We start from the raw sequence: 14,319 nt of genomic DNA on the forward strand, positions 1-14,319 counted from the left end.
TTTTTTTTTTTTTTTTTTTACTCACATAGGAAAAGACGGAGTCTCTAATACAGCAATATGAAGCCATTAGCCTACTCAATTCAGAGCGTTATGCCCGCCTAGAGCGGGCCCAGGTCTTAGTAAACCAGTTTTGGGAAACTTATGAAGAGCTCAGCCCCTGGATTGAGGAAACTCGGGCACTAATAGCACAGTTACCCCCTCCAGCCATTGATCATGAGCAGCTCAGGCAGCAACAAGAGGAAATGAGGGTAAGGAGCATGCCAAATTTCATTTTATTGCTCTAAAATGGTCTCTATAATTTATTTAAAAACAACATTTCTTAGTGTCTATAGGTGCAAGTTCTGTGTTATGAAGTTAATTCTTAATCAGTTAGAATTCCTTTCATAATACATACATGAATTCTTTGTTGTTTAATATCAATTGATTAAACACTAAGATTATAGAGATATCGAGAACCTTGGAATGACAGAGCTAAAGAAAGAACTCACTAAAAATCAATGGAATTTAAAATATTTCTGGGGATAATAGCATGTTGTTACACTCAAGGTGTGGTTGGATGGTACTTTCTACTTAGGCACCAACTGGAGTGAAAGCCATGAGGTAATGTCAGAAGGCATTTGCTCTGTATAGTTAATGACACTTTAAAATGTTTATTTCTGGTTTATGGCTTGTGCTTATTGCTATTCCTATAAGTGGAAGGATATAAACTGGACGTAGCCAACAGTAAAGTCAAGGAGTGGTTGGATTGCCAAAAATGTTGCTATTCATAGCTTATCCAGCTTAGTATCTCAGTCTGGGGAGGTAGATAATTATTAAACCATGTAGAGTAAAATAGAGTACATAGAAGTACTTATGATTACAGAAGAGTGTGGAGTAGACTTGTATGACACAGGTGGAAGGGGAAGAGAAGAGAGTATGTTTCCAGGAAGGCTGCTAGGGTAATGAGACATCAGAACTGACTTTTAAAAATTAAGAGAATTGGGTAGTGTCAGAACCTAAGATTTAGGTGTTTTTCTGTTCCTGCACAAATGGTGAGATGCTGGGACTTGCTGGTTTTTAACAATTTTGTTTGTTCCTCTTAAAGTTGATATTAGCTCTGACCAAAGTAAGTAAACTGGTATAAAAGTATTCATTATGGGTTATTTTTTTACCTAGCAATTAAGGGAATCTATTGCTGAACACAAACCTCATATTGACAAACTACTAAAGATAGGCCCACAACTAAAGGAATTAAACCCCGAGGAAGGGGAAATGGTGGAAGAAAAATACCAGAAAGCAGAAAACATGTATGCCCAAATAAAGGAGGAGGTGCGCCAGCGAGCCCTGGCTCTGGATGAGGCCGTGTCCCAGTCTGCACAGGTATGTGTGTGTCTGACACTCATAACCTTCAACTGTCTGCTGTTCTAAACAAGAGATCTCTGTATCAGGTATGCCTCTGTGCTCAGCAATGTCCAGACCAGCATGTTAATACATGATTGGTATATAGAACAGAAAGCTTAGCCTATCTGCATTTTTATTCCAAGGAACATTGGCATACTGACATTCTGAGGAGAGTGAAAGGCATCTTGGCTGGTATATATTGTCTGTTGATGGTTTCTCTGAAAACTTTATGTTGTGATGATCCTTTAGCACATGATTTTGGATAAATCTACCTTGCAGATTCAAAAGCAGTGACTGCCTCAAAAAAGTACTTGTTGAACCTGTTACTTTTTAGCTTTAGAGCAAGAGCACATTAGTTTTCTTAAGCAACCAGCTAACTCATATTTAAGATGCTTGAGTAGGGAGTAGTAAGAGCCAAAGAGAAGCATAAACCAGCAGAGGGGTTTAAAGCATGTAACTACATACTTTCAACTAATATATTACTCTTAGTGGTACTGTTGTCATGTCTGGGTATTTTATTCCTATGTTTAGTCAGTATTCTTGGTTAATATTTGTACTTACACAAGTTTCTCCCCCCACCTTCCGTCCCATCTCTCACTCACATTGTGGAATGTGTTACTTTGTGTTGTTGCTGCCTGCTCCTGTCTTCCCCACATCGTCACATTTCATTGTTGTGTTGACCGCGCCCACCATTACAGATTACAGAGGTAAGGTACCCATCCCCATTGGGACTAGGGTGTTCTTATAATGCTGAAAATTGAGGTCATTACCTATAAGGGAATTTCCCTTAACTTTAGTGGAATAAATTTAATTAGTCAGTTTATTATGTCAGTTTCATTTGGGGTGGAACCTAGACGTGAGAGAGTGATGGGAAGTGATTTTGTTAAAAGTCCCACCATGTTTTTTCTATAGGACACTTGAAATTGATAAGCCTTTCTCTAACTAAAACCAGAGTTGGTTTGAGATAGATTTTTCTTAGGAGGCAAGCTTAATCTGTTTTGCTCTCTTTTCTCCCCTCTCTGCATCAAATTTTAATGAGAACTTTTCAGTTGTAGTCATGTTATTCAAAGTACCAGAAGACTGGGACGGTAATAATTCTTTAAGAACAAGGTTAGATTTGGTCTTCCTTAATTACCTTTCATTATTCCAACATTTTTTCTCTCTTATTGTTCCATAAGGTGGGTCGTTAAATTGCATGCCATGATACTTTTAAACTGCAAGTCGTGTAGCATATTAAGTTCCCCATTCATTTACACAGCTAGTGGAGGGCATCTAACTTGTTGGTCTAGTCTGTTGCATGCAACTGTCATCTCAAATGTTGACATACTGACTCTCAGCAGTTTCATAGTCTTGTCCCTTTTTTGTTACATTAGTTGGAATAGGAGAAATATTGTGGCAGCACTAAGGATTTGAATTGGTTTCTAGTATATTCATATATTTAGAGTCTTAAAATAAATTTTTTTTTTTTTCTAATGGGCCAATTCTGGTGTACTATGCCCAAAACAGTTTTGGAGTTTTTTTGTGTGTTTTTTGTTTTGTTTTGTTTTGTTTTGTTTTGTTTGAGACAGAGTCTTACTCTGTCACCCAGGCTGGAGTGCAGTAGCACAATCTCAGCTCACTGCAACCTCTGCCTCCCAGGTTCAAGTGATTGTCGTGCCTCAGCCTCCCTAGTAGCTAGGACTACAGGCGCACACCACCAAGGCCGGCTAATTTTTTGTATTTTTAGTGGGGACGGAGTTTCACCATGTTGGCCAGGCTGGTCTCGAACTCCTGACCTCAGGTGATCCACACACCTCAGTCTCCCAAGGTGCTGGGATTACAGGTGTGAGCCACTGCCCCAGCCCAAAACAGTTTCTTAACCAAACTCAACACTTAACAGCCATTGGGCTAGACTGAGCACAGGTTATCCTAAACAGTACTAGGACAATATCTTGTCCTTATTCCTTAACATTTCCCCAAGAAGAGTGATGAGGTATGCTGTGATGGTAATGTTCCAACATTTGTTTAGTTTCATGATAAAATTGAGCCTATGTTGGAGACACTGGAGAATCTTTCCTCTCGCCTACGTATGCCACCACTGATCCCTGCTGAAGTAGACAAGATCAGAGAGTGCATCAGTGACAATAAGAGTGCCACCGTGGAGCTAGAAAAACTGCAGCCATCCTTTGAGGCCTTGAAGCGCCGTGGAGAGGAGCTCATTGGACGATCTCAGGGAGCAGACAAGGATCTGGCTGCAAAAGGTGCTTGATGACTGTCATTATTTTTAAAAATCAACAGAATAAATTCTAGGCTGTGGTTATTTTCAGCATCCCACCAGATTTATTTCTTTCTTTGAATGTAAAGGCAGTCCCCAGTAATGAGTATTCCAGAAAGTCACTGGAAAATCATTTGGAATTCAGAACACATTTCCCCATTGAAACAAGGTTACAATTGGTAGTTAGATTCCCAGGCCAGGAAACAAAAGCTCCTTTAACCCCTAACGTGAGTAAACTACAGTATCAGTAGTGGGTAGAACATAGCTACCTTTTGTAACACTTTCCATGGGAAACATACAAGTTTAACATAGAACACTGGAAACAGAGTTCTCATCTCAGCCCTTTTGTAAATTAGGGGTTTTGTATCCTAGCACTACCTTTATAGTAGATGATAGCTCATTTCTGGATTACTTCTGTGATCCCTTTATGTGGGAGACCAATGTAAGAGGAAAACACTAGTGTAGAAATAGGCCGGGGCCAGCCGCAGTGACTCATGCCTGTAACCCCAGCACTTTGGGAGGCTGAGGTGGGCAAATCACTCAAGGCCAGGAGTTCGACACCAGCCTGGCCAACATAGCAAAATTTTGTAAAAATACAAAAATTGGCTGGGCATGGTGGTGTGCGCCTGTAATCTCAGCTATTCAGGAGGCTGAGGCGGAAGAATCACTTGAACCCGGGAGGCAGAGGTTGCAGTGAGCCAAGATCACGCCACTGCACTCCAGCCTGAGTGACAGAGTGAAATTCCCTCTCTTTAAAAAAAAAAAAGAAAGAAATAATAGGCCAGGTGCAGTGGCTCATGCTAATAATCCAAGTACTTTGGGTGGATCACCTGAGGTCAGGAATTTGAGACCAGTCTGGCCAACATGGTGAAACCCCGACTCTACTAAAAATATAAAAATTAGCCGGGCATGGTGGCGCATGCCTGTAATGCTAGCTACTTGGGAGGCTGAGGCAGGAGAATCTCTGGAACCCGGAGGCAGAGGTTGCGGTGAGCCAATATTGTGCCACTGCACTCCAGTCTGGGCAACAAGAGCGAGACTCCTCGTCTCAAAAAAGAAAAGAAGAAAAGAAAGAATAGTAAAACTAAAATAGAAAATTATCCTTTAGTTATAAATGCTTAGCATTTTTTTTTAAGATGGTTTCATTGAAAAAGTCAGAGTTAGATGGAATTTCTGAAGAGAACAATTTCAGGCTCTTAGGGAAGTTCTATTCATATCTCTTTTTTTAACCTGCTCAGAAATCCAGGATAAATTGGATCAAATGGTGTTCTTCTGGGAGGACATCAAAGCTCGGGCTGAAGAGCGAGAAATCAAATTTCTTGATGTCCTTGAATTAGCGGAGAAGTTCTGGTATGACATGGCAGCTCTCCTGACCACCATCAAAGACACCCAGGATATTATCCATGACTTGGAAAGCCCAGGCATTGATCCTTCCATCATCAAACAACAGGTTGAAGCTGCTGAGGTAAGAAGGAAACAAAACCCTTTCTCTTAGGTGTCTGTCCTCTAGAAAAAGCACTTTATCAAATCAAGTGAGGTATGTTAACTGCTTAGCCAGGCTGAGTACCTTAAAGGTTTCTGTTTTGTTTTGTTTTCGCTCTTGTCACCCAGGCTGGAATGCAATGGCATGATCTTGGCTCACTGCAACCTCTGCCTCCTGGGTTCAATCAGTTATCCTGCCTCAGCCTCCTGAGTAGCTGGGATTACAGGCATGCGCCACCATGCCTGGCTAATTTTTGTGTTTTTAGTAGAGACGGGGGGGTTCCCCATATTGACCATCTGGTTCCAAACTCCTGACCTCAGATGATCTACCCACCTCGGCCTCCCAAAGTGCTGGGATTACAGGTGTGAGCCACTGCTCCAGGCCTAAAGTTTCTTTTTAAGTTGAGACATTCTCCAATTGAAAAAAACCTGCTCATTATATTACATTTCTTAAGTGTAGAAAATAGATGGTAGAAAATAAAATCGATTTTTGGACTCATTATCTAGAGATAACAATTGTTACTTTGACATACTTTTTTCTAGTCTTTTGGTGCTTTTTTCTTTTCTTTTCTTTTTTTTTTTTTTTTTTTTGAGACAGCATCTCACTGGGTCACCCAGGCTGGATTGCAGTGGCACGATCTTGGCTCACTGCAACCTCCACCTCCCAGGCTCAAGCAATCCAACCACCTCAGCCTACCTAGTAGCTGGGACTACAGTCATATGCCACCACACCTGGCTATTTTTTTGGAGGCAGGAAGGGATGAACCTTTGGTAAATGATTGAAGCTCACTGTGCCTTTTCTATACTATTTTATATATACATATATCTATATGTAATACATATTTTGTGTATATGAAAAATAACCACTTAGAGTCTGAAGCTTTAGCATCCAGATAAGTGAAATTGACAGTTACGTTGCACATCTGCTATTGATGGGGTATAAATCACATTTGCAAAGTTTGGTAAGTTCTGTTCTGTTTTCTGTTTTGGCTTATATTCTGTTCATTTACATGTAGACTATTAAGGAAGAGACAGATGGTCTGCATGAGGAGCTGGAGTTTATTCGGATCCTTGGAGCAGATTTGATTTTTGCCTGTGGAGAAACTGAGAAGCCTGAAGTGAGGAAGAGCATTGATGAGGTGTGGAGAAATGGATGAGGCATTCAGTTAGAACATTAGTGGGCTCAGACTGAAGAGTGATACTGATTGAAGAATGTGATTGAATGTTTTTCCCCTAGATGAATAATGCTTGGGAGAACTTAAACAAAACATGGAAAGAGAGGCTAGAAAAACTTGAAGATGCTATGCAAGCTGCTGTGCAGTATCAGGACACTCTTCAGGTGAGAGGCCAGGAGGTGACCACCAAGGAAATACAGGTTCTGTTTTTTGTCATTTTTGTCATTTTCGGAATTCAGCACAAGAGTGGATCACCTTCACAGGACTGCAGACCTAAGATAGTGCTATTTCCACAAATCTAGCCAAAGTTCCCCACTTGTAGTGAAAAAAGTAGTGACATCTGTCTGAATTCTTACTCTTCCTGCCATTTTTATTATTCCCTGCTCATCATAGATTCATTCAGCTATGTTGTGAAGCTGGCCTCGCTGTGAAAGTCATTGCTTGCCAGAGGTTCCAAACCCAGGTTATCTTCAAGCACAGTTTGGCACAGTTACTTCAGAACACCATGAGCTTGCTAGCTGGGATTAAGAAATCTTAACTTTTATTGAAATTTAGTATTTCCAAATTGTACTTTATTTTGAACATTATCTTGATAATGTTGGCTCCATTATTAAATCACCATATTATTAATAAAGATCATTATTCCTTATCTGTGCCCCTTACCTAAAATCACAAACAGCACAAGGTGCTTTGATTGATTTATGTCTTCTTATGTTAGCAGGGATAATGTTCATTCTCTCCCAAATACTTCTGGTTGTTTTTGACTGTTTACTTGTCTTTTGTTCTAGTCTATGTTTGACTGGCTAGATAACACTGTGATTAAACTCTGCACCATGCCCCCTGTTGGCACGGACCTCAATACTGTTAAAGATCAGTTAAATGAAATGAAGGTTTGTATCTGGGTATGGCTTTTGAAGAAGAGTTGTTTTGTTTTAGTTTTTAAAGACTTGATTTGATGTTAACATTGAGTGTGTCTTTGGCAGGAGTTCAAAGTCGAAGTTTACCAGCAGCAAATTGAGATGGAGAAGCTTAATCACCAGGGTGAACTGATGTTAAAGAAAGCTACTGATGAGACAGACAGAGACATTATACGAGAACCACTGACAGAACTCAAACACCTCTGGGAGAACCTGGGTGAGAAAATTGCCCACCGACAGGTAAGGCAGGTGGTAGATGACATCAGTGAACTACTCTGCTCTTTTCTAATTTCCTAATGAATGTTCCCTTTCTGTCTTTTCCTGAGTAGCACAAACTAGAAGGTGCTCTATTGGCCCTTGGTCAGTTCCAACATGCCTTAGAGGAACTAATGAGTTGGCTGACTCATACTGAAGAGTTGTTAGATGCTCAGAGACCAATAAGTGGAGACCCAAAAGTCATTGAAGTTGAGCTCGCAAAACACCATGTAAGTATTTTCATTTCTTCATCTCTAACCCTATTGAGACCAGATATTGCCACCAGAAGCCTTTGAATGTTGTGTATACCTTAGAGAACCAAGTTAGATGATATCCATGGAGATAAATTGTTGTTCAACATTTTTTAGGTCCTAAAAAATGATGTTTTGGCTCATCAAGCCACAGTGGAAACAGTCAACAAAGCTGGCAATGAGCTTCTTGAGTCCAGTGCTGGAGATGATGCCAGCAGCTTAAGGAGCCGTTTGGAAACCATGAACCAATGCTGGGAGTCAGTGTTACAGAAAACAGAGGAGAGGGAGCAGCAGCTTCAGTCAACTCTGCAGCAGGTACATGTGACATCCAAGTGAGGTAGGAAGAGCTATACAGATAACAGAAAGCCTGTCTAAGAGAGAGGACATCAATTTGAAAAGCAAAGAACCCCTTATGTCTTGAGGGGAAGGTTCATACTGTGCTGTAATTTATCTGGAAAGAGCAGCTTTTGATTGGGTAGTTCTTTTTTGAATTTGTTTGTAGCTCAGTCTCTTTATTCACTATTCAAAGTTAGTAGATCTTCACTATAACAGATTCCCTTTTTGTGTTGGATCAAGTCAGGTCTCTCCCTGTTCAACAGTACCTTAATCATATAGTCAATTCATCTGATTGTGTCAGGCATTTATAATATGTTATAGTGAGGTCTAAAGGGTTCTGCTAGATTCTAACAATAATATTGGCCCCATGCTAATCTAGCAACAGAACAGCTTTGCCAGAGAGCAGCCCAAAATTCCTCCCTCAAGATAAATTCCTCATATCATTTGCAAAGTTTACTTTTGAAGCTGAGAATTAACTACTGATGTGGTTGATATATCTTTTTCTATATCTTTTTCTCAAAAGGCCCAGGGCTTCCACAGTGAAATTGAAGATTTCCTCTTGGAACTTACTAGAATGGAGAGCCAGCTTTCTGCATCTAAGCCCACAGGAGGACTTCCTGAAACTGCTAGGGAACAGCTTGATACACATATGGTAATAGCAGTTTTTTTAAATTGAGCATAAGCATCCCATATTCAATAGCTCCTTTCCAAGTTCATAGTGATGTATTAATATGTATCTGGAAATCTACAAAGTAGTGCATTTTTACCAAAAATATAGTATAACCTTTGGGGATTGCTGCCTGTTACAGGCTTCTAATACCTTACAGTAGGCAGCAGTAGTGACAGGGAAGAGTCAGCTGGAAATTTTGAGTTAATCGGCTTTATTGAACACATATATTGACTTGAAGATGACAGCATCAAGAAGAAAAATATATAACACAGATGTGTTTGTACTTAAGAAGGAAACTACTTAATGGAGGTTTAAGGAAATCAAATAGTTACTTCCAGTATTTCAAGAATGCATGCTAGAACCAAAGCAACATAATTTCTAGGCAAATTTTTCATGAAAAGGGGAAAAGAGATTATTGGAGTCTCTTTTTTTTTTTTTTTTTTTTTTTTTTTTGAGAGACGGAGTCTTGCTCTGTCGCCCAGGCTGGAGTGCAGTGGCCGGATCTCAGCTCACTGCAAGCTCCGCCTCCCGGGTTTACGCCATTCTCCTGCCTCAGCCTCCCGAGTAGCTGGGACTACAGGCGCCCGCCACCTCGCCCCGCTAATTTTTTTTATTTTTTAGTAGAGACGGGGTTTCACCGTGTTAGCCAGGATGGTCTCGATCTCCTGACCTCGTGATCNGACGGAGTCTTGCTCTGTCGCCCGGGCTGGAGTGCAGTGGCCAGATCTCAGCTCACTGCAAGCTCCGCCTCCCAGGTTTACGCCATTCTCCTGCCTCAGCCTCCCGAGTAGCTGGGACTACAGGCGCCCGCCACCTCGCCCAGCTAATTTTTTTTATTTTTTAGTAGAGACGGGGTTTCACTGGGTTAGCCAGGATGGTCTTGATCTCCTGACCTCGTAATCCGCCCGTCTCGGCCTCCCAAAGTGCTGGGTTTACAGGCTTGAGCCACCGCGCCCGGCCTACAGCTACTTTTATTATTAAGTATGGTGGGTCTCATTCCCTTAGAGCTCAGCACTTGCACTGATTCCAAAAGAATGGCTTTTAATCAAGATGATCTCTTCCTGGACTTTCCCAGACTCTGCTACAGAATCTATATGTAGGTGTCTTCCAGAGAATGGATATAATTGATATCTTTCCTGCCTTTTCTTGTAGGAACTCTATTCCCAGCTGAAAGCCAGGGAAGAGACTTATAATCAACTACTTGACAAGGGCAGACTCATGCTTCTAAGCCGTGACGACTCTGGGTCTGGCTCCAAGACAGAACAGAGTGTAGCACTTTTGGAGCAGAAGTGGCATGTGGTCAGCAGTAAGATGGAAGAAAGAAAGGTACAGTGTATGATCCCCATGTTTGAGTAATTTGCTGACTGATTGCATGTATAATAATTGCCATCTTATTTATATGAAGATTTTTTGAAGACCAGGGAGGGTATTGTAACAGAAGTTGCAGAACTGATTCTGTCAGTGTTGAGTCGCATTGATGTTATAAGTTTCTGTTGTTGTTTGCTTGTTTACCTGTTAAGACATTACTGCCATTATTGCTCCGTGGTGGGTTTTATGTCCTATATTAATCACCAATTTGTGTTCTACTTAGAAACAAGATTTTGCTGGAGTTGGTGTCTTGGAGTTGAGAGATTGGGGACAGGGCATGTAGAGACTATGACTAATAATTCTCCACAAGGAATTTGGTTCCTAATGTAAATGCAGTATGCAAGGAAATTTACTAGAAATCAGGAGAGAAGTAAATTATATGACCTCTTCCTACTCATCCTCAAAGATCAAATTCTCTTCTCTACAAAATAATGAAAGATGATTAGGGATGAAGGTGTTTGCCCAAAAAGATTATTTTTTATGAGTACAGAGTTTCACTGTATTTTTTGCTGGTCAGATCAAGTATGAAATATATACATAAACCTGTTGACCACATTCACTCAATGAATAGTTATTGAGCAAGTGTGTGCCAAGCCCTGTGCCTGATTTATGGTGGAAACACTAAAGATGACCCTATCATTGGGAAATTAATGAACAGAAGGACATAAAACACATGAATATCTTGAGAGAAGCATTAATTTCCTGAAAACCTTCTAGCATGGGATTGGGTAATTTGGTTATATAAAGCATGGTTAAGGACCTAAGTGTATGCTAATTCTTGGACAGGGCCAGACCTGGTGGCTCGCACCTGTAATTCCAGCACTTGGGAGGCTGATGCAGGAGGATTGCTTAACACTAGGAGTTTGAGACCAGCCTGGGCAATATAGCAAGACCCCATCTCTACAAAAATACCTAAAAATTAGCCAGGTGTGATGGCACATGCCTGTAGTCCTAGCTACTTGGGAGGCTGAAGTAGGAGGCTCACCTGAGCCTGGAGGGTTGAGGCTGCAGTGAGAGGTGATGGTGCCACTGCATTCTAGCCTGGGTGACATCAAGAACCTGTCTCCAAAAAAAAAAAAAAAACAACTAATCCTTGGACAGGCTGTCATCCATAGATCCTGCAGAAGGCAAAGCTAAGATTAAATAAACAGACAGATTCTAGCTCATAACCAAGAAATTTTCAGAGAGTTTTCTTAATAGTTGAGCAAAATACCTTAAGACGTAGTTGCCCATCATCAGAAATGGTCAGGCAAAAACTGAGTGTCAAGGATAGTTTATTATCTTGCAGGAACATTACCTTCAGGATCAGTAAAATCATTTATTAAATGTGTGTGGTGCTGTATTAAGAAAATACAAAGAATATGTAGATATAAAGAATATAAAGATATAAATTAGATATAACAGTATATCTTTTATATCTGTAAAGTAGATATAAAAAATATAAAGAATATGTAGATAGAATGATGTGGAAAGAATTCCTATCTAGGAAGTTGTAATATATTAATTTCTAAACATTCCTCTGTATATTTGAAGTGGATTTCATTTTTCTACCTGATTTGTTTAGATTGGGTTTGTACGTTTTATAACATTTATTGTAATAGCTTTTTTTTTTGGGTGGCGGTGGGGAGTTACAAAATAACCTGAAAACGCAAAAGGAAAGTAGAAATTATAACCCAGTCAGGTAGAATTAACAGCAGTTAACGTTTTAGTGTACATCTTGGAGTTTTTTTTTCTGTGAATATTTTGGAAATACTCATTTTGTCAGCCCGTCATTTTACTTTGCCTGCCTAGTAGGTCGGCCAGAGGCAAAAGTCATTACCAAAAGGTTAGTGTAGGTCTCTGAGGATGGAGTTTATGAACTCTGTGGGATTGAAGTGTACTTGTGAGGAGCAGCCTTTTCCCTGAATGAGCTGTTGTTGTTGCCATTCTTAGGTAAATGAAAGTGTCTGAAAATCTACATCTAGTGTTGTCAAATTTTTGCCTAGAATGTCTTGGCTTCTTTCATTACCTCTTCTTCCTATAGCATAAGCATAATTTTCAGACTCATATTTTCATATGCCATATTTTCTGAAAACATGTATTTAAACAAAGAGTACTACGTTGAACATCATCTTTGTAGTAAATTGCTTTTCATTTAGCCATTTTTATACCACAAAAAGTACATTAAAGGAAACTGAAACATTACCCAAAGCAGGTTGCAGATCCTGCAGCTGTCACCACTGAAGGGTCTGTTCACTTACGGTTATTGAATAGTCTTAATCCCGTTCAAGGAAATGGAGAGTAGCAGAGAAAGGAACTTAGCTGCTTATTGTGCTCTATTTCCTTTTCCATGTACACAGTTCTTGCCCACTTGTTTCAGACAATAACATTAAAATGTCCCCTTCTTTACAAAAAAAGCATGTTTGAAGGTTGATTAAATGAGGCTTCCTTTTTAGAGGTCATTTCATTTGGTGTACAATTCATGCCTTTGTTGCTGAAGCTATAATTCCTGAAATTGGCACTTTTTCTTTGTGTGTGTGTGTTTTACTTGAAATTCAGTCAAAGCTGGAAGAGGCCCTCAACTTGGCAACAGAATTCCAGAATTCCCTACAAGAATTTATCAACTGGCTCACTCTAGCAGAGCAGAGTTTAAACATCGCTTCTCCACCAAGCCTGATTCTAAATACTGTCCTTTCCCAGATAGAAGAGCACAAGGTAACTATGATATTATGATGCTGCCTTCTTTTTGAAAGCACTAATTGAAAGAAATGCCCCTTTATCTTACCTTAAGCTTAAAAAGAGCACTATTGTTCCTTCAGGTTTTTGCTAATGAAGTAAATGCTCATCGAGACCAGATCATTGAGCTGGATCAAACTGGGAATCAATTAAAGTTCCTTAGCCAAAAACAGGATGTTGTTCTGATCAAGAATTTGTTGGTTAGCGTGCAGTCTCGATGGGAGAAGGTTGTCCAGCGATCTATTGAAAGAGGGCGATCACTAGATGATGCCAGGAAGCGGGCAAAACAAGTAAGTTGGGGAAGAGAGATACTAATTCACTGAAGAATCTTGGGCTGCATGTATTGAGTCTCTGGGATGATTCTCAAATGTGCTGTATAGTGTGTATATTCATTCCTGTTAACTTATTTCTTATGTAATTTTAGTTCCATGAAGCTTGGAAAAAGCTGATTGACTGGCTAGAAGATGCAGAGAGTCACCTGGACTCAGAACTAGAGATATCCAATGACCCAGACAAAATTAAACTTCAGCTTTCTAAGCATAAGGTAAAGCAGTTAATTGGTCTTAGGTCCCGAGAATACTATTTGCTAAAGCTTGAAGCTTGCCAAAATAAAATCAGAGCTAGTAAAAGAAAACCAATTGGTTAATGTTTAAAAGTCAAAATGATGAAGCCAGGGTTCCATTTTATATCTAGACAGTCTAATCATGATATTTGCTCATTTAAATAACAGTTTAAGCAAAGTTGATATGGGAGTAACTAGTTAAAACTGTAGGCTTTCACAAATTGTCAGGCACTTCTGTGTATGGTATAAACAAAAAATTATGAATTTCTTAAGGATAAGCTATGGTTAATTTTAATTCAAAAAAAGTGGTGACATTCATACTTTATTTGGTTTCTAGCCTGAAAACTCAAATTATTTTGTTCCAAATCAAGATGTCGTCTGACTTTTAACACTTTTTTGTTTTCTTTCTGGAAACATAGGAGTTTCAGAAAACTCTTGGTGGCAAGCAGCCTGTGTATGATACCACAATTAGAACTGGCAGAGCACTCAAAGAAAAGACTTTGCTTCCCGAAGATACTCAGAAACTTGACAATTTCCTAGGAGAAGTCAGAGACAAATGGGATACTGTTTGTGGCAAGTCTGTGGAGCGGTGAGCATGAATGTCCCCTTCAGGGATCTAACCGGGATCCCAAAAGCAAGAGGCTCTTACCAGATTCTATAAAATGGTGATAAAGCGGCCGGGCGCGGTGGCTCAAGCCTGTAATCCCAGCACTTTGGGAGGCCGAGACAGGTGGATCACGAGGTCAGGAGATCGAGACCATCCTGGCTAAAACGGTGAAACCCCGTCTCTACTAAAAAAATACAAAAAAACTAGCCGGGCGATGTGGCGGCCGCCTGTAGTCCCAGCTACTTGGGAGGCTGAGGCAGGAGAATGGCGTAAACCCGGGAGGCAGAGCTTGCAGTGAGCTGAGATCCGGCCACTGCACTCCAGCCTGGGCGACAGAGCGAGACTCC

General features: G+C 40.3%; 1 protein-coding gene across 1 annotated transcript in view; it reads left to right on the forward strand.

Moving 5' to 3' along the window:
- The first annotated feature begins 27 nt into the window (after nt 1–27).
- Nucleotides 28–14,319, forward strand: part of LOC108513270 (microtubule-actin cross-linking factor 1-like) — a 59,108-nt gene continuing 44,816 nt past the window's right edge. The window contains 17 exon segments of the mRNA XM_017848976.1: nt 28–248; nt 1,156–1,359; nt 2,079–2,087; nt 3,389–3,620; nt 4,873–5,099; nt 6,133–6,255; nt 6,354–6,455; nt 7,080–7,181; nt 7,275–7,448; nt 7,538–7,693; nt 7,832–8,029; nt 8,574–8,702; nt 9,873–10,046; nt 12,627–12,782; nt 12,887–13,093; nt 13,228–13,347; nt 13,785–13,954. Coding sequence (XP_017704465.1) covers nt 243–248; nt 1,156–1,359; nt 2,079–2,087; nt 3,389–3,620; nt 4,873–5,099; nt 6,133–6,255; nt 6,354–6,455; nt 7,080–7,181; nt 7,275–7,448; nt 7,538–7,693; nt 7,832–8,029; nt 8,574–8,702; nt 9,873–10,046; nt 12,627–12,782; nt 12,887–13,093; nt 13,228–13,347; nt 13,785–13,954 — 2,489 coding nt within the window. The 5' untranslated portion in view covers nt 28–242.

Source organism: Rhinopithecus bieti, unplaced genomic scaffold (assembly GCF_001698545.2).
Source record: "Rhinopithecus bieti isolate Rb0 unplaced genomic scaffold, ASM169854v2 scaffold_32747, whole genome shotgun sequence".
Lineage (NCBI taxonomy): Eukaryota > Metazoa > Chordata > Mammalia > Primates > Cercopithecidae > Rhinopithecus > Rhinopithecus bieti.